Source organism: Rutilus rutilus (genome assembly GCF_951802725.1).
Source record: "Rutilus rutilus genome assembly, chromosome: 21".
In the NCBI taxonomy this organism is placed as follows: domain Eukaryota; kingdom Metazoa; phylum Chordata; class Actinopteri; order Cypriniformes; family Leuciscidae; genus Rutilus; species Rutilus rutilus.
This window is the reverse complement of record NC_140226.1, coordinates 7018109-7036448: the sequence shown is the minus strand read 5'-3', so window position 1 is coordinate 7036448 and position 18340 is coordinate 7018109. Positions and strand designations below refer to the sequence as shown.

The 18340-nt window shown below is 38.5% G+C and overlaps 1 protein-coding gene across 1 annotated transcript in view; it reads left to right on the top strand.

Moving 5' to 3' along the window:
• Nucleotides 1-18340, top strand: part of prkd3 (protein kinase D3) — an 81613-nt gene that overhangs the window by 53004 nt on the left and 10269 nt on the right. Inside the window, exons 4-11 of the mRNA XM_084393717.1 lie at nucleotides 5747-5878; nucleotides 8383-8540; nucleotides 11421-11613; nucleotides 11710-11781; nucleotides 11872-12055; nucleotides 13106-13229; nucleotides 14480-14557; nucleotides 17718-18009. Coding sequence (XP_084249843.1) covers nucleotides 5747-5878; nucleotides 8383-8540; nucleotides 11421-11613; nucleotides 11710-11781; nucleotides 11872-12055; nucleotides 13106-13229; nucleotides 14480-14557; nucleotides 17718-18009 — 1233 coding nt within the window. The remainder of the gene's footprint in view (nucleotides 1-5746; nucleotides 5879-8382; nucleotides 8541-11420; nucleotides 11614-11709; nucleotides 11782-11871; nucleotides 12056-13105; nucleotides 13230-14479; nucleotides 14558-17717; nucleotides 18010-18340) is intronic.

Here is an 18340-nt window from a genome sequence, read left to right as displayed (position 1 = left end):
TGGTCTCTCTGCACAACCAACAACACCTCCAGCAAACCCCACTCTTTCCCCCTCCTGCACTTCAAATTAGTGAAGAGGATGTGCGTCTGGTCTTCAGGAAACAGAAGACATGGAAAGCACTAGGCCCAGACGGTGTCTCACCAACCCGTCTAAAAACCTGTGCTGTCCAGTTGGCCTTCATCTTCTCGCAGATTTTCAACAGATCACAGGAGCTGTGTGAAGTCCCTTCCTGCTTCAATCGCTCCAACATCATCCCCATCCCCCAAAAAAACAAAATCACTGGACTGGACTTATCACTGGAGTTGGCCTACCTGAAGGACATCACAGGACCCTTGCTGGACCCCCTGCGGTTTGCTTATCAAGCAAAGAGGTCTGTGGATGATGCGGTCAACATGGTAGTGCACTACGTCCTGCAACATCTCGACAGATGATGTTCAGCTCGGCCTTCAACTCCATCATCCCAGCACACCTCCAGCCTAAGTTAACTCAGCTCTCTGTTCCTAGCTCTATTTGTCAGTGGATCACCAGCTTTCTGACAGATAGGCAACAGCTAGTGAGAAAGGGGAAATTCAAATCCAACACCTGTACAATCAGCACTGGCGCCCCCCAGGGGTGTGTTCTCTCTCCACTGCACTTCTCCCTGTCAAACGTCTGAAGTTTGCAGACGACACTACCATCATCGACCTCATTCACAGTGGTGACGAGTCTGCATACAGGCAGGAAGTTGAACAGCTGGCTGTCTGGTGCAGTCATAACAACCTGGAGATGAACGTGCTCAAAACAGTGGGGATGATTGTGGACTAGAGGAGAAACACCCCAGCATTACCCTCACTCACCATCATGAACAGCACTGTGGAAACAGTGGAGTCCTTTAGGTTCCTGGGCACCGCCATCTCACAGGACTTGAAGGGGGACAATCATGTTTGCTCTATTGCAAAAAAGACCCAGCAGAGACTGTACTTCCTTCACAGCTGAAGGAGTTCAACCTGCCACAGGTGCTGCTGATGCAGTTCTACTCTACAGTCATTGAGTCTGTCCTCTGCACTTCTATAATTATCTGGTTTGGCTCAGCTACAAAATCAGACATCAGAAGACTACAGAGGATGTTTCGGACTGCTGTGAGGATTATTCGTGCTCCCCTGCCCACCCTCCAAGATCTGTTTACATTAGGGCTGAGCGATTAATCGCAACAAAACCGAATTTGTGATTATTTTATGCGTAGCTTGTCAGTGGAGTGCGGCTGATTGGTAGTAAATACTGCCCCATCTGAACGCCAGAGGGCGCTCTCATGCAAACACGATAAATATGCCCTGCCACAGAAGTACAATAATGCACATCATTCCAGGAAATCCCTATCGCTGTAGCTGAATAAACAGAAGATTGAAACGCTTTGATTAAACATGACTTATAAATACACGACTGCCTTATTCTGTGTAAGAAGCTCATCATCTCAGCTCATCAAGCTCATCAAGCTCAGAGTTTGGAGTAAATGCATGTTATTAAATGTTGTCTGTTGTTGGACGAGGTTCATAAATGCTTCTCATGTTTTGGAAAGATGTTTGACGCTTGTTGTTTTTTCAAATGCACGTTATAAGTGACTCAAACTCACAGTGCTTTCATATGGAGCAGCGTTTACAGAGCCGTACATCAATGACAAACTGCGCATAAAAAATAGATGCGATAAGCCATCTCGATTTAAGGGCGATTACATGGAAAGTGCGATTAATCGTTCAGCCCTATTTTACATCCAGAATGAGAAAAAGGGCTCAGAAAATCACTTTGGATCCCTCACATCCAAGTCACTTTCTCTTTGAACTGAAAAGGCAATCTCCCCCAGGCAATCTACCTCTTGAACAGTTAAATGCTCTACCCACTGTGCAATGATTATATATGTTTTTTTATTTTACTATCTGTGTGCTGTTGTTGTCTCTGTGTACTGGAAGCTTCTTCTGTCACCAAAACAAATTCCTTGTGTGTGCGAACATACTTGCCAATAAAGCTCGTTCTGATTCTGGTATTCTGTGCCTCATTGAAACATAGTTTAATATTATGACAATTGTGAGAAATGATTTGCATGGAACCAGTCTTGGGTTCAGACCTAGACCACGGTCCGTTAGTTGATAATCTCTGGTTTAGTCAAAACAACTGAATATGCTTTCACACACTGCCCCTCAATATTGTCTTGTCTCTCTCCTCCCTGCATCCATCGGCTGTGCTAATAAAACACTCTGCATCTTTTTGTTGGCGGTCAGCTCAAAGGCAAAAGCTTGTTTTTGTTGCAGTAGGTGATGGTCGTGCTTCTGCTGAGAAGAAACGGGGTTTGTGCAGAGCAGCTCTGGTTCAGTGAACAGCAGGACGCCTATCACTGTGAGCTTTTGTCTGAGATAGTGTGTCGACAGGATCTGCTGTAGTAGATATTGTTGTCCTTATTTGTGCTGTGTATTCAAGTGGAGTTTCAAACTGTTAGCTGTGTGTTTTGGTTCGATTTCAAGTTCAGCAGTGGAACAGATAACACTTTATTTGAGGAACTCCTGAAACTGTTTCTGAGGAGGACTTTAAAGGAATTCTAAAAGACTGCATGTATTGTTTCTAGAGTAAGAGTTTAGAGTTTATTAACCGTGTTTGGATATTTTGCCTGAAGACTAATAGATGAGTTTTGAGATGCCGGGATCCTCATTTGTCATAATGTGTGTATTGTCTTCATGAATGCCTCATTATGAGCCTGTGTTCCAGTGCTCTGGACTGCTGCCTGCCATGTGATTCACTGCAAGCTCAAATGTTCTACTTTCTCTCTTTGATGTTCAAAAAGGAATGCACTCTTTTTTTTTTTCGTACTTGTTACCCGGTTTGATTTGTTCAAGTTTTAGATTCTTTGTTCCTTGGGTTTGTATCCTAACATCAGAGAAGGCCATGGTCAAAAAACACATTTGAATATGTGGCCTTCTAATGGAGACAAACAGTGAAATGAAGAATCATCATTGCACAAAAAAAGACTGACATGAAAAAAATTTCAGATCTAAATGATTTTCAAGACTTTTAGTTCCTTAACACTTCTGGAACATCTGCATTCTTTCGCCAATTTGAACTTTGCGGCGAAATAAAATATGCTTAAAATACAGTATATGCATCAACTCCATCCTAAACTTTGGCCTTATCATAAGGGATAGGTCGCAATTATTGGTGTATTCTGGAATATTTGATGTGCTCCACCTGTCTGCAATAATGACCAGCTGCATTATTCTGCTTATAACAGTAAATAAATGTCACCATGCTTAATTTAAAGATGTTCATTATTCCCTGTACATGAGACTTAATTGATATTTGTTTAGTATATTTTCAGTCACAGTATGCAAATCTATTATGCATACTCATTCAACAACCTACTTGTGTTGTGGGTCAACCCACATTTGTTTTTTAAACTGCTTGAAACACTGGTTAGTTGATTTTTTTTTTATTGTGTGGCCATTTAGGGTCAGAAATGTGCATGCAAAGTTTTGACACAGATGTGTTTTGCAAAGGCTGTAAAAACATTTGTGACTACGATTGTGTTCGGGGTCAAATTGACCCCCATTGGTTTTAATGCAATTAACCAAAAATCAACACTTTGAAAGATAGCAAAGAGTCAGGTAAAAACTGTGTTGCTCGTCAAAGATTGATTATGAAATGCATGCATTAAACTTCGCTGTGAAGTCTGTGAAGAGAAGTTTTTGGTTGATAGTTTTCTGGATCTCAGTTACTAGTTTGTTGCATCACTGAAAAGAAGTGTGAGAATCCTCACTTAGGGTACAGGCTAAAAAAAAAAAAGACATTAGCTATGCTTCCATCCAAAGTTGCGAATTTAGCTTATAAGCAAAATTGGAGTTTCACATAAAACATTTGTGAACAAAACGCAGTTTTCTTCCCATGTGTTCAAAAGAACAAAATCTGCACTTTCTGGGAAATTGACGCAAAATATCAAAATAAAAAATGGAATTTGATGACAGACTTTGGCTCAGGCATTTCAGAATGACCAAACCAACATTTGAGATGCTATGCAATAAAATTGGTCCCTGGGTAGTCCAGTTATGCCGACCCATCGTGCCCCAGTTCCTACAGAAAAATGCATTGCCATTGCTCTGTATAGGGTGGCCACATGCGGCGAATACAGTTGTGGGGGAGATTTTTGGCGTCAGCTATTTATTTTTAATTTTTTTGAGGCATTTATTCTGTAAATGTGTTTCGATCATAGTTGATGTGCATGTCTTCTTATCGGATAAAAAAATGATATCCCAAAATTCGCAGAAAAACAGGTGGATGGAAATATAGCTACTGTGGCATTCTTACATCTCACATTCTATTGACTTTGAAGAAGAACGAACCATCAACTTTCAAGCATGCAATTCACTTTTTCAGGCAATTCAAGGTTTGCTTAAAGGCAGTTTTATGTTTTCTATGCCACTTCTGTGTGTTTGTAGTGGAAAGGCGCCTTGTAAGAGTGAAACATTCAGCAAGGTCAGCGTGACATCCAGCAATCCACAAACTAGTATGTGACATCAATCTAATATAGCACCAAATCCACTTGATAGTGATTTTGATGGAATGGGAGTGAGTTGATCTGACATGTCTTTAGAGCCGTGAAGAGTACTTTAGAGCCATGATATTGGACCAGTGTTGGTTTTTGAAAGTGTGCTGATTTTTTTTATTAGGGATGGGATTTTAAAAAGCTATCCCAAAAATTCCCCTGTCATTATTTACTGTCTAGTCTAATTATGTCACAAAATGAGGAAAAAATTTAGGAACTCTGTCATGTAAATAAACTGGGTGTGTATTTATAGTTTTCAACAATGGAGACCAAGTTGCTTTTTAGTTGCTCACAATTTTGAGGAATACCATCCACCTGTGACCGAAATCTAGGACACTGTTTCTTTCTCCCCATTAGATATACTGTGTGGTTTTATCAGAAACAAGAGATTGCACGTTGTTTGCCAAGCAGCAAATGTTTCCAGACCTTATACTTTCATTTTAGGAGTTCATTTTATGTCCTTGGCAGATGCTTTCTTACCGAACGACTGACAAGAAAGTGCTAATGGTTTGTGTGTATCAGACTAAACCTCAGGCTCTGCCAAAAACAGTAATACTGCATTGCCAGTACAGTCAGTGTGTGATTCACAGAGTAGTGGCATATTAAGATAAAACCACAAACTATTCAACAGGAACTGTAGAAACACATTTGTTGCACAGTGTTGTTCCACAGGCTTACATGTTCACTTTCTCATCACACACATTACAGTGATATTCAATTCTATCATCCTCTGAATCATACCTCATCATGAATTATCTAAATGAATTCATTCCATTCTGAGTCACATCAGTTAATCACTTACCTTGAACCAAACTAAAGGACAGCCTTGTGTAGTTTTGTCTATGATTTTGGCCTCAGGAGATCAAACTGCTCATCTCCCATTGGTCCATAGACCGCTGACTAAAAGAAAAGATAGAAAGAAGGTTGAACCAGTTGTTAAAAAGCACATAAAACAAGTAGTTTCATTGTTCTTTGGAATGTTATGAAACATTATGACTGCTAGACTTTTAATTATATGCTGCTAATGCCGACTAATGTTTTGTCATTTTGTTCTTTTTTTTTTGTTCTCCTTTTTTTTTTTTTTTTTTTTGTATTATTTTCTCCAGTTGTGTTATTTTGTCCAGATGATTTTTGAATCATCCATTCTTTGCCTGAGTTGTCCTTTAAGTTGCATTTTGATTCCAGCTCAAGCTACAGTGGAAGATTTCCAGATCCGACCTCATGCCCTTTACGTCCACTCCTACAAAGCGCCCACGTTCTGTGACTACTGTGGAGAGATGCTGTGGGGACTCGTCCGGCAGGGCCTCAAATGTGAAGGTAGCAGTCATATAAAAACATTTATATTCTAAATAAATATTTGCTCCAATGGTTTTCATCATTGTTTAAGCTTGTGAATTTAAGTAATGATTTTAGTATTACTGTGTGTAGAATGCTGCAGTTATGACTAAACTAATATCTCTGTCAACAGTCTACCACTATTTTATACTTGCCATTGCCATGACAATCATTGCACAAGGATTAACAATCATTGCACAAGGATTAACAATCTCAACAATCGTTCATGCACTTGACACATCATGTCCCACAATTGTTATTACTGAGTGTATACTGTATTCATGCCCCTTCTGTGCATTAAAAAGGTTATAGTATTATTATTATTATTATTAATTTTGTAAATATATTTTCTTAATTCACTTACTTTGACAGGTGTGGCAATAATAATTTGTGATCCTAGTATACAGTATATTGCCACCATGGGTAACATAACAAACCTCTACGGACACAGTGAAGCTTGATTTGCTATTGGCTAGTAAATTATTTTATTTTACTGGCCAGACATTTTACATGGAATGCAAGAACAATGCTAATGGAAATTGTTTTTATATATATAAAATATAAATCTAAAACATTAAAGACAATTAATTCATATTTAATATTGGTAAAAAGAACCAACAATCACCAAACTAAACACTTTATGGCATACCATAAAAATAACCTAGTTCTCATTTCCAATAGATTTCACAATGACTGATTGTGAGGCGATTAACTATCGCAGGTGATAATTAATGCGATATGGCTCAGCTTGTAAGTGAACTACGGCTCTAGGAACCTGCTTTACTGACGAGATGCGCCTAACAATGTCATGCGATATATCGGCCAGCCCTAACGGTGCGTGTCCACTGGTGCGAAGCGAGCGGAGCGGATCGAGCATTTTCAGTTAAGTCCTATTGAAGTTGAGCTAAGCTGAATTGAAAACGCTCGCTCTGCTCCGCACCAGTGGACAAGCACCGTTACACCGTATTTCTTACACGTATTTGGTGCTCCCTATTGTTGCGGGTGTATTATTGATATGTGAAAGTCTAGACCCTGAATATGAGACGACCCATTCGGAACAATACAGGTATAATACAAACATTTAAACGTATACATATATTTGATATAAATACACGTGCATGGAGTGGTGGATGATATGCAAATCCATGTTAAATTTGTTTGTTACAAGATGTTTCCAAAACTGTTTTCTTTACACTATCAAAAAGCCATCATATTTTTTTGCATGTTTATATTAACTTACTGTTTATTAAAACAAAGTCAGAATCTCATTAAGTTTTTAAAACCTTTTTTGCCACGCTGCTTAGAATTCCCAAAATGAACTTTGTTTTGGCCTGATTTAGTTTGAAACCAGTTCATTCTTTGATTTAGCTTGAATTCTATCTGGGTTTTTACGTGAAACATCTTGTTTTCAGTCTCCCATGTCCATGTTTGTATGAATTGAAGTCATTATAGTGCAAAGTCTAGTGTGACTGCAGCTTTATTATTGATAATAATCACTTTACAGAATATAATGAACTCAATAAAAACCAGGTGTTCAGTAAAAACCAGCTAGGGGTAAGTAGCTCATCATAGCACAATAGAAGCTCTCACAAATCATTACTACCATTGTTATGAAAAGAAGAAAAATTTAGAAAGGATTTATGTAATCCGATCTTTGTTTGCCGAGTGATCTAGGTGACTGATCTCCCTGATGCTCTTGTGTCTGAATGGGAGTGAATCCCTGCATTCATACTCCAACTTGTGGAAAACTACCCAAAGAAGAGGGAAAGCTGTTTTAGCAGCAATTGGATGATTAACGCTTTTTGCATTTTGCACTTTTCAATTAAAATAATTTCAGTTTGAGTTGATGAACGAACTATTGAATGGTTCAAAAGACAGCAACAAAAGAACAAGTGACCTGAATCAAAGGATTCTTCTGGTTCAGAGTGTTCTTATTGAGTCTGCTTTAAAGATCTGTGATGGATTCAGGCAGGCGGTGTGATGTGTCAGTGCTGCCATCAGTCTTTGAAGCTGAAATCAGGGGCCGTTTGAATGGAACCCAGTGTTTCTGCCAAGCGCTGGATGTGACATTCAAAAGCTGCATGAAGATTATGGGCTCCAGTTGTAAGAAGCCGCACTGATGGATACAAGCTGTTCGTATGTAGAGGCGTGCTAAAACACTTTACGCTTCAGACTCATGAAGTTTAAATCTAAAATCCCCACCCAGTCCTCAGGAGATTCATTTGGTTTCTCAGGAGGATCTGGCCACAGGTCTGTAAGTTTGAAAAGAGAAGCGGAGCCCCCTGCTGGAGGTCTGATGAAATTAGCCTTGTGTGTGTCTGTGTAATCTTATCTTGAGTCCTTAAACCTTATACTCGATTTGTATCTTCTTTACCTTATACCCGAACCCTAATCCTAATCCTATTCCTGATCTTGTTTTAAACCAAATCTCAGGCTTTCTTCTGACTCTAATCCTAAACACTAAAGCTTTCTTTGTGGATTTTTAGGATGTGGCCTGAACTATCACAAGCGATGCGCCTTTAAGATCCCTAACAACTGTAGCGGTGTAAGGAAAAGACGCCTTTCCAATCAGTCTCTGCCCGGACCTTCGCTGTCTGTTCCCCGTCCTGCACCAGCCGAGCATGCTGTCGTGGGCCTGGAAGAGGTGGGGAAAGATCTGACTTACTTACTATTTATTTATTTAGAAAATTCAAAATCATCTAGGAATCTTTCCATAGCACTCTACAAGGAATCAAAACAAGTGGCATTTATTAGGGTTATTTTAAATTATTAGGGGTGTAACGATACCCTCCTGTCACAATTCGATACATATCACGATACTGAACTCACGATACGATATTATTGCGATACTCCAAGACATATGGTAAAATGCTAAATTTAGGTATTAGAGTTCTCAACGGGCCTGAAAATTACAACCCGACCCGACCCGGCCCGTGGCTTTTAAAGCCCGGACCCGATCTAACCCGACACATCAACATAATTATCTGCCCGAACCCGGCCCGCGGCCCGACGCGCGTCGGATTTTTTTTTTCTCATACACGTATTATCATGACCAGCAGACGGGAATTCAAACCAACCTTTAATGTTCACGCCTTTTAATAATACAAACAATACAAACAACTGAAACAATAAACTTTAAAATATCTAAATAGGCTGTAGTAGCGACGGTGAATTCACCTGCAGCAAGTTTACTTTTCACCAACTCCATCTTCTTCTCTCCAGGCTAAAGGCGTGCACGCAGCGGCGTCAGGTCTGCCCCCGCCCCTCTCCATAATGCACGTTGCACGCAGCAGCCAGACTTTCTTTACGTTGAACAGCAGCGATGATTCAAAATTTTTTTTTTTTTTTTCACTGAGCGGAAAAGATTAAGCCCGAGGTCCGACCCGACCCGAGTCATTTGATTATATTTTCGACCCGAACCCGCGGGTCCCGTCGGGTTTGTCGGGCCGACCCGACCCGTTGAGAACTCTATTAGGTATTACATTGTGGGTGGAAATTTATAGGCCTGGACTTGATGCATTGAACCCAATGCACAGGACAATGGTGACACCAGAATAAAAATATTCTGAAAATACTGAATTATTTTAGACGAATATGCTTGCACTCTGACACTGACTAGATATATATTTAAAATAATGTAGGCCACTTTTTACTGTTAACATCAGACATTTGGCATTATCAGGACCCACAAATATTCCGCCATTGCATTATTATACATTAAATTCAACATTATATATATATATATATAGTAGTTTAATGTAGTACTGACACTAAAACTCTGTAAACTTGAATTGAAAACAGTCATTTTTATTTTGGGTGTACTATCCACGATACATATTGTTACATTTTTGTATTGCGATATATTGTGACATGATATACTGTTACACCCCTATAAATTATTAATAAAAATATGAAATATACATTTATTATATTTAATTTATCATAGAAAATATGACATGTTACCTGTGTAAACCTTAGGGGAACTGACACCTGGACACAAGCTTTTTAAAATTGATTTACCAAATTTTAACAAAGAAATTATTAGTGAAGAATATTAAGTTAGTTAGAAAATGCCTAGTATAATTTCTTTTAGATACTACTTGGTTTGATATTTTATGAAGTGGAATACATACTGTTTAAATGTGGGATAGGTTTCCAAATACTTTTTTATGCTTTCACCCGTCATTAATTCATAATGCTAGTTCAATTTAACACTGTTTTGTGACAAATGGGTTAAAAGATAGGCATGTGATAAAGTGATGGCCTTGCATTAGCCGAAACCCAAACATGGCAAGGACATTATGTCCCTTTTAGTTGTCTCACAATATCCCCCTTGAAAACTTTATTTTCCCTTTTAATTTTATGCTCATTTTATTTCAAATAAACAACTCTTGAGGCCTGGCACTGTATTTGGTGTCCCCGCCAAACCTTGCAGCTGTATTTAAAGCATGGGTACATTGTGAAATATAACAAAATCAGGCTGGGTGCAGGTCAGACCTAATGAAACTTTTTCCACATAAGTTACAAATTTTTTTTTTTTTTTTTTTTTATAGAATTAAGGCAAATCAGATCAAGAATTTCTGATTTCTCACTTTTTTGTTGGTCAGTCTAAAAAATAATCTATGTTTGTAAAATCGTCTATGGTTGAACAGGTTTTATTTTAACTAAGTGGTCAGTTTCGAAACATTCTTGAGATGACCGCAATGAAGTTCTCAGTTCTCTATTTGTTTGCAGTAATGAATCTGAGCTGCCATACCAGAATGTTGTTACTGTAATATGTGAAAAACAAATCAGTAAAGATAATTTCCACTCTTTCACATGCATCTAGACATATTGCTGCAGCACTCTAAAAAAATGCCACTTCAAAGGTTTCAGTTTATTTCATGTTTTTGAAAGTTGTCTCTTCTGCTCATCAAGGCTACATTTAGTATTTGATCAAAATTACAAAAAAAACAGTAATATTGTGAAATATTATTAGTTTAAAATAACGGTTTTCTGTTACAATGTAATTTATTCCTGTGATCAAAGCTAAATTTTTCAGCATCATTACTCCAGTCTTCAGTGTCACATGATCCTTCAGATATCATTCTAATATGCTGATTTGCTGCTCAAGATTTTTTTTTTTGTATTATCATTGTTGAAAACAGTTGTGCTGCTTAATATTTTTGTGGAAACTGTGAAATTTTTTTTTTTGCATTCTTTGATGAATAGAAAGTTCAAAAGAACAGTATCTATTTATAAAAAAATAAAAATAAAAATGCAACAATGTGAAAGACTTTACTATGACTTTTGGTCAATTTAATGCATCCTTGCTGAATAAAACCTTTATTTAATTTCTTTATAAAATAAAGAAATAATAATAATATAATCTTTTCTTTTGAACCGGAGTGTATGTTCGTCATACCGTACTGTTTATATTATTCTGTGGTATGCAGTATGTGTATGTGTACTGTCAGCAGTATGTGAATTGCAGCTAGTGTTCTTTTCTGAATCTTATTTTTTCTTCCATTGCTCTCCACTGCAGCAGCGCCTCCTTCAGGAGCCAGGTAAGCGGATGCCATCGTGGAGCGGTCGGCCAATCTGGATGGAGAAGATGGTGCTGGGACGTGTGAAGGTTCCTCACACCTTTGTGATTCACAACTACACCCGTCCCACCATCTGCCAGTACTGCAAACGGCTGCTAAAAGGGCTTTTTCGCCAGGGCATGCAGTGTAAAGGTGTGTATCGCTGTCTTCCTTCACTCTTTCCAGTAAATAAGATATTTCTAGTCAAATGTAGGGGAAAAAATTACCACAAAGTGTTTTCTTCAACAGATTGTAAATTCAATTGCCATAAGCGGTGTGCTTCAAAGGTCCCAAAAGACTGCCTTGGAGTCTTCAATGGAGGTATGGTCATTTCAGCCACATCCAATTAAAATGAGAAACAATGTGCTCACATTAAAAATCATCACATAAGTCTACTGTATGTTCTTTCAGAGCCGGCCAGCCCTGGTCCTGACTCTGATACCACGATGGAAGTAGACAGCAGTGATGTGAACAGCGATAGTAGTCGGGGTCTGGATGATTCAGAGGAACCTACCACTCCAGAAGACAAGATCTTCTTTATGGACTCCCCCTTCATGGACCGTGAGAAAGATGAAGAACCTGTGAAGACCATCAGGTATATGCTTTGGACAATAAATATCTTGTGAAGGTTGGAGTTAAAGCATAAAGGAATAGTTTATGGTCTGGTGTGAAGCAGGAATGGCTTGTGGCCGGTTGGCCCTCTCCACTGAGCCTTCCATTTCTCCTGGACCTGCACACTGAGGTGACTGGTTCATGGAAGAATCCTTATTCAGCTTGTGTAGTTACCTCTGCACAGATGAATTATTCGAATGCGGAGGGACTATGCATGCAGGGATATGTGAGGATGCCCCGGGTTGAAGAGAACCTAGCTAGCCCCCATCCCGTCTTGCTCTCTAAGCCACGTCAGACAACATTGCGGCTGGTGGGCAAGGCATGCCTTGAAGGCCTTCTTGAAGACCTGGACCAGGGTGAGGGGTTGTCCCCTGAGGCAGTCAAGGAACTGTGCATGTGTCGAGCATTTAGGGGTGTGATTAGACCGTCCTCCTTGACAACCTCTGGACTTTTCAGCACTGCCGTTGAGACGGTGGTGAAGTTAATAGAGGCGAGAGCGCAGCCAACTGCCTTAAGGAAGTTCATCCCTCGCCTGATCTGGCTCATCCTCCTCAGGCTCTCGACCTCTACAAATGGTCGTTTGTGGGTTAAATATTTTTTGTTAAAAAAAGGAGGAGAAACTTGCAAAGAAGATGGGTTGATGCCCATTACTGGCTAAATGAAGGTCAGAGCGGGGCCTTTTGCAGAGCTGGATGGACTTTATCGTGATTAGCGATCTATTCTCTGTTGCCCTCTCCTCTCCTGTGGACTTTTAAGATTTTAAGATTGACGTCATTTTACACATGCCTCTGACACCGGGTTCAGTGGTACACATACCCATAGCATCAGCAACTGATGCAGCGTCTCATTACCTTGTCAGGGAACCAGGATTACATACATAATCCTAAAATGTTTACAAGATTTCCATATCAAAGTCCTTCTTCCTTAACAAATTAAAGTGAGAATATGCGAATTCACCAAAGTTCTGAGTTTTTCTTGATCACTGATCCACATTCACGCAATTGATCTGATGTTTTTTCGTGTCTCTTTGAAGCCCCTCGACCAGCACCAATATCCCACTGATGCGTGTAGTTCAGTCCATCAAACACACCAAACGGAGGAGCTCCACTATGGTCAAAGAAGGATGGATGGTGCACTACACCAGCCGAGACAATCTTGTAAGATTTGATTCCATATTTACATGTAAAGCTGCTGTTTTGTTTATTTATGTGATGAATGCACTTTAATAAGAAAGCATCTGCTATGGGCATAACTGTAATACGATGTGGATGAATAACTATCTGAAACTGCTAGTTAGTGTTACACCGGGTCCTAACTACACGCGACGCGTGATAAAAGGTATCTTTTCCATGTTAATCAGAGTTTTTGTCCTAACCAGCCGCGACGGCGACACACGACGTTTCTATTTTAGAAACGGTTTCTATTTTTCTGCGACGTCGCGCTGGAACAACAAACACAAACTGTGGCAATGATAATCTCAGGGACTGTTTATGTGCTTTATTTAATGTTAAAAGCGTGTAATGTGACTTTAAATATAATTTAGTGCTCCAGCTTTGTAGCTGTAAAAGCAACATTGGATAATTCACCTCAGATCTTAAAATTAAACCAATGGAAACAAGAACGTTCAAACTGTGAACAAACAAGTGTATTCTTTGACAAGCATTGTTTTAGTAACTCAGTAGCCTATGTATTTTTCATAATGTTTAAATGGTGTAATATTTGTGAATTTGATCCATGGTCTTGTGAATGCTGTCAAGATTACTCTCTGGTGCTGTGCACTCGCCACGAGACTCCGCCCACACGCTGTTCTGATTGGCTGTGTTTTTGATTGATTTTGACGCATCTTGCAGTCGCGTCGCGTCTAGTTAGGACACGGTGTTAGCCATTTTTCAGTAGCTCAGCTGGTTGCTCATGCAATGCTTTATCAGATATGTGTAAAAAAAATATAATAAATACCATGCCCAAAAATCTATTTCTAGTACATTGAGTTTACTTTATCAACATAGAAAACCATTTTAACAAGTTTCATTCTTACATCTACTATAATAAAATATATTGTTAGGTCCGAGATTCTTCATATCAGTGAATAAATACATAGATTCACAATGAATATTAGTATGCTCTGATGGATTGGCGGTAGAATTTTTGTTAAGCGTTTCAGAGGTTCTGGGTTCTAATCCACCCTAGTATAGTTTTCAGAAAGTGGTATGGACAATATCGACCCTGGCATAAAGCGGTGGGAACATGTCCCACCTGTTCCACCCGCAAATGTCCTGTCTGCAGTTACACATTATAAGTAGCATAAACCTTATACCATCGTCTTGTACGTCAAATTAATTTGCATTAGAGTAAATGTACTGTATTGTTTGCTTAGTTTTAAAGTCAGTTAAATCTGTTTTGTCCTCAGAGAAAGAGACACTACTGGAGACTGGACAGCAAGAGTCTGACTCTGTTTCAGAATGACTCAGGAGCCAAATATTACAAAGTAAGAGTTTTACTCATATTTAACTAAAATACTTTGATTACAAAAAAAAATGTGTGTTATAATTGTCGGGGTTCATGTATAAATTATATTCTCTGTTGGTTGAATTTTTTGTATATTTTAATGTTATTGAGAACAACCTTTAGAATGTCACTGGAAATTATAATATTGCTCATATACTTCTAACGAAACTGATTATGATGTAGTTCATCTTTGATCTTTGTAATGTCAGAACATTATAATTAATTGCTCATCTAGAGCATTGCAGACAGCTAAAGGCAGTAGTATTTTCCCCTCACATAAATACCACTGAGGTCTCTGGTAAGTACCACAGAATAACCCCTCCTCCTCCTCTGCTTCAGCACAGCCAAAAGCCATTTAGAAAGAGACAGGACGTGCATCAAATACACTGTGTAGTGATATGGTTATTGCTTTATTTTACTTCTGTATTGAACAAACCAATATAATAACTTTTATTCTGAGACTTGAATGGCATCACTGCATTTCTCTATTGCATTATACAGTATGTGTTTGTACATTCTAGTAGTACAGAAAGTATGGTGATAGATCAGTTAATGCTCCTTCGCATTTTAAAGGATGTATGTTCACTTTTAAGTAAACTGGAATGCTGAGTTGACCAAATGTTATTATTAAACCTCATAAGTCTGCAATTTAATTAAGTAAATACACTGAAAAAACTGAATGTAGAATGTAGGATTTTCTTATTTCTTTACTTACTGTACAATTTCACCAAAATTACAAAGAAATAGCAAGTTTTTTTTTATTTTTTATTAAACATTTTCTTGTTGAAAATACTCCCAATACTCTTTTTTTTTTTCAATTATTATTATTATTTACAACTTTGGAAAATAATGTTTACTAAATAGCCTGTATGCATGTTTTATTACAATTAAATTATATTTAATGAGTCTGGATTCCCAAAAAAATGACCAGTGAAAAGTTAACTTCACAAAAATGAACAAAAAAGAACTCCACATACTGAGTATGATAATATAAGATGTTAAATGTGCATTGATATATGTGTAGTTAGTTGTGTGGCTAGATATTAATATAGTGAGTATAGGTTGTATATGCTCAGAATGCGTGTTTCAGATGCATTTTAATATAAGTGGACAACTTAAAATATTTTAAACGCACTAGTGGTGATCATTTCTTTTAATAATACTTTTATTCAGTAAGGATCCATAACAAAAATGAATGCTGTTATTTTAAACTTCCAGTCCAACTTTATATTCTTTAACTACTATCTACTTTGTTTGGAAGTTGAAAAACATTTTGGTATATACATTATATGTTGAATTCATGTTGTATTGCAAAACCCTTGCCGCTATTGAGGTGGGATACGGGTATGGTTAGGGACAGGTTTGATGGTATGGGCAATTAGGGTTGGTTAAGGTTTAAGGGAAGGGTCAACAGTAATTACAGAAATGAAATACTGATGTAGTTACATGCAGGTATTTTTTAAATAAAAGTACAATAATTATAATAAGTTGCACAATAAGTGCACTGTATCAAATTATATTTTTTTAAATGTTAGTACACACTGTATAGTTAAAGACACTTAATTTAAAGTGGATCCAAACTTTCTATTAATCAAAGAATGCTGACAAATAAATCTATAATTTATAATGCAGCACAACAGCAACCATCATTTTAGAATGATTACCAATGGATCATGTGACACTGAAGACTGTAGTATTGATGCTTAAAATTCAGCTTTGCCTTTGATAAAAAAATGCAGATTTCTTTCAAAAACACAAAAAAATCATACCAACCTCAAACTTCAGAACCGAGTGTAATGACTACCCCTGGGAATTGTGCTTTGGTTACGTCTTCTTTAATGTGCGCACATCTGTGGATGTGAAGGTCTTATTGCCATAGATTTGAAAAAAAAGAAGATTTTTTTAAGAACTTGTGTGTTTCTGTGATTGTTCCTGTATTCCCAGCTGTAAAACTGAAGTCTGGAAACCTCACCGCCCTGTGTGAGACTTCAGGGTGTGTTTAAGACTGTTTTACACACCACTTTATTATCATCTTGGTGCTCTGCTCGGGTCTTAAATCCTAAAAGAGATACTACTTCTTTTAAGTTTTGACATTAATCCATACTCTTGGCAAAATAAGAGAGATTCACCATTATTGAAGCACTATTGTACATTATCCTAAAGAGTAACTTGATCAATTTGGTAACAAAGGCTCTCATTTGGCTTTATTGTAAAAATTTTCTTAGCTAAATTGATTGTGAGGTAAAGAAACACAGACTTCTCAGCAAAACGAGTAAGGTATATGATCCTCAAAACAACCTTATGCTTTAAACCTTATAACTTAAAGTACAGCGTGAGACATGATCATGCATTTGATGTCCATCTATAACTTAACAGAACCAGTCAGATTTGCACATTTGGAAATCATAGTGTTCTCTTTTGAAGATTGAAGCCCTCTACTTTTGGTTTTTGGGTAAGGGGGTTTCAGGCCTTTCTTGGGATAACCGCAGCCCACCCCCGTAAGTGTGGCCATCTCCTTCATAATGTATCAGTGGCTAGAGTAAGACTTGCCTACACACTCATACACGTATACACACGCGCTTCTGCTGCTCGGCCCTGTAATCATGGGGCTCTTCATAGGGTTGGGTCACATGATTCACCCACCAAACCACAAGCACTTCATCTCATATTCAGAGAAGACCGCAGGCGCAGCATTCTCTCTGATTGGCCACAGCTACTGTTTTTCTGAGAGCAAGTTTGGGGGCTGAGCAGAAGGTGGACTCTTAAGAGACGGTCTTTATCAGACTTAGCACATTAGGCTTTGCATCGTCAATGAAGATTGACGCTTAACTCTGGATGGCAACCTTTATCTGCGTTTCTAGATCGTGCTTTTTTTGACGTGATAAGGAAGATCTGTTTGAACTTGGAGGAACTACTTGGACTCTTTAAATTTCATCAGCGAGACACCATTGAATTAATGAAATTTTCAAGCCAAACTTCAAACTAGACTGGAGATTTTTATTCAGCATCACATGGACTAATTTAATGACTCATCTCCAGACTCAAAGAGCAAAATCCAAGGTTGTTTAATTGTTTAAACAGTCTTATCTAACTGTCAGTGAGTCAGCGTCTGAATTTCTGACTCATTGTCTGACCCACAGGAGATTCCCCTGTCAGAGATCTTGCAGGTGGAGGTTGCGCGTGACTTCAGTAGTTTAGCCCTGGGAGGCAATCCACACTGCTTTGAGGTCATCACAGCCACCATGGTGTACTACGTTGGGGAGAACACCGGCGGCCCCCACCTCCACATACACAACCCTGCGCTGGCGGCTGGAGGTGTGGGGCTGGAGGTGGCCCAGAGCTGGGAGAGGGCCATCCGCCAGGCCCTGATGCCCGTTCCAGTAACACCACAGCCCAGCGTGGGCGCCGCTGCGGGACAGAATAAAGATCACAGTGAGTAGTAAAGTCTTTAAAAGTCTTTAAAAACATGTGAAGTGTTGTTCATACTGTTCTTTTCCATAAGTTAAAGTGGTTGCCAGCTTCTACCACCAAGCTCCAAAAAGGACCAAAAAAAAGTCTCTATGAAAAATTTGGTGCATTATTTACTTTGAAACGATTTTCACTCAGAAATTGCTAATGAATTACACAAGTTATTGCAAAGATACGGCAAGTAACACAATGGATTAAACGTGAAATTTTGGAGTAAAAATGGCTGAAATAGGGTTTTCTTTTAAAACGTACTCCAATGATCTTAGTTTTCTTTACAACTTAATTTTATTTTATT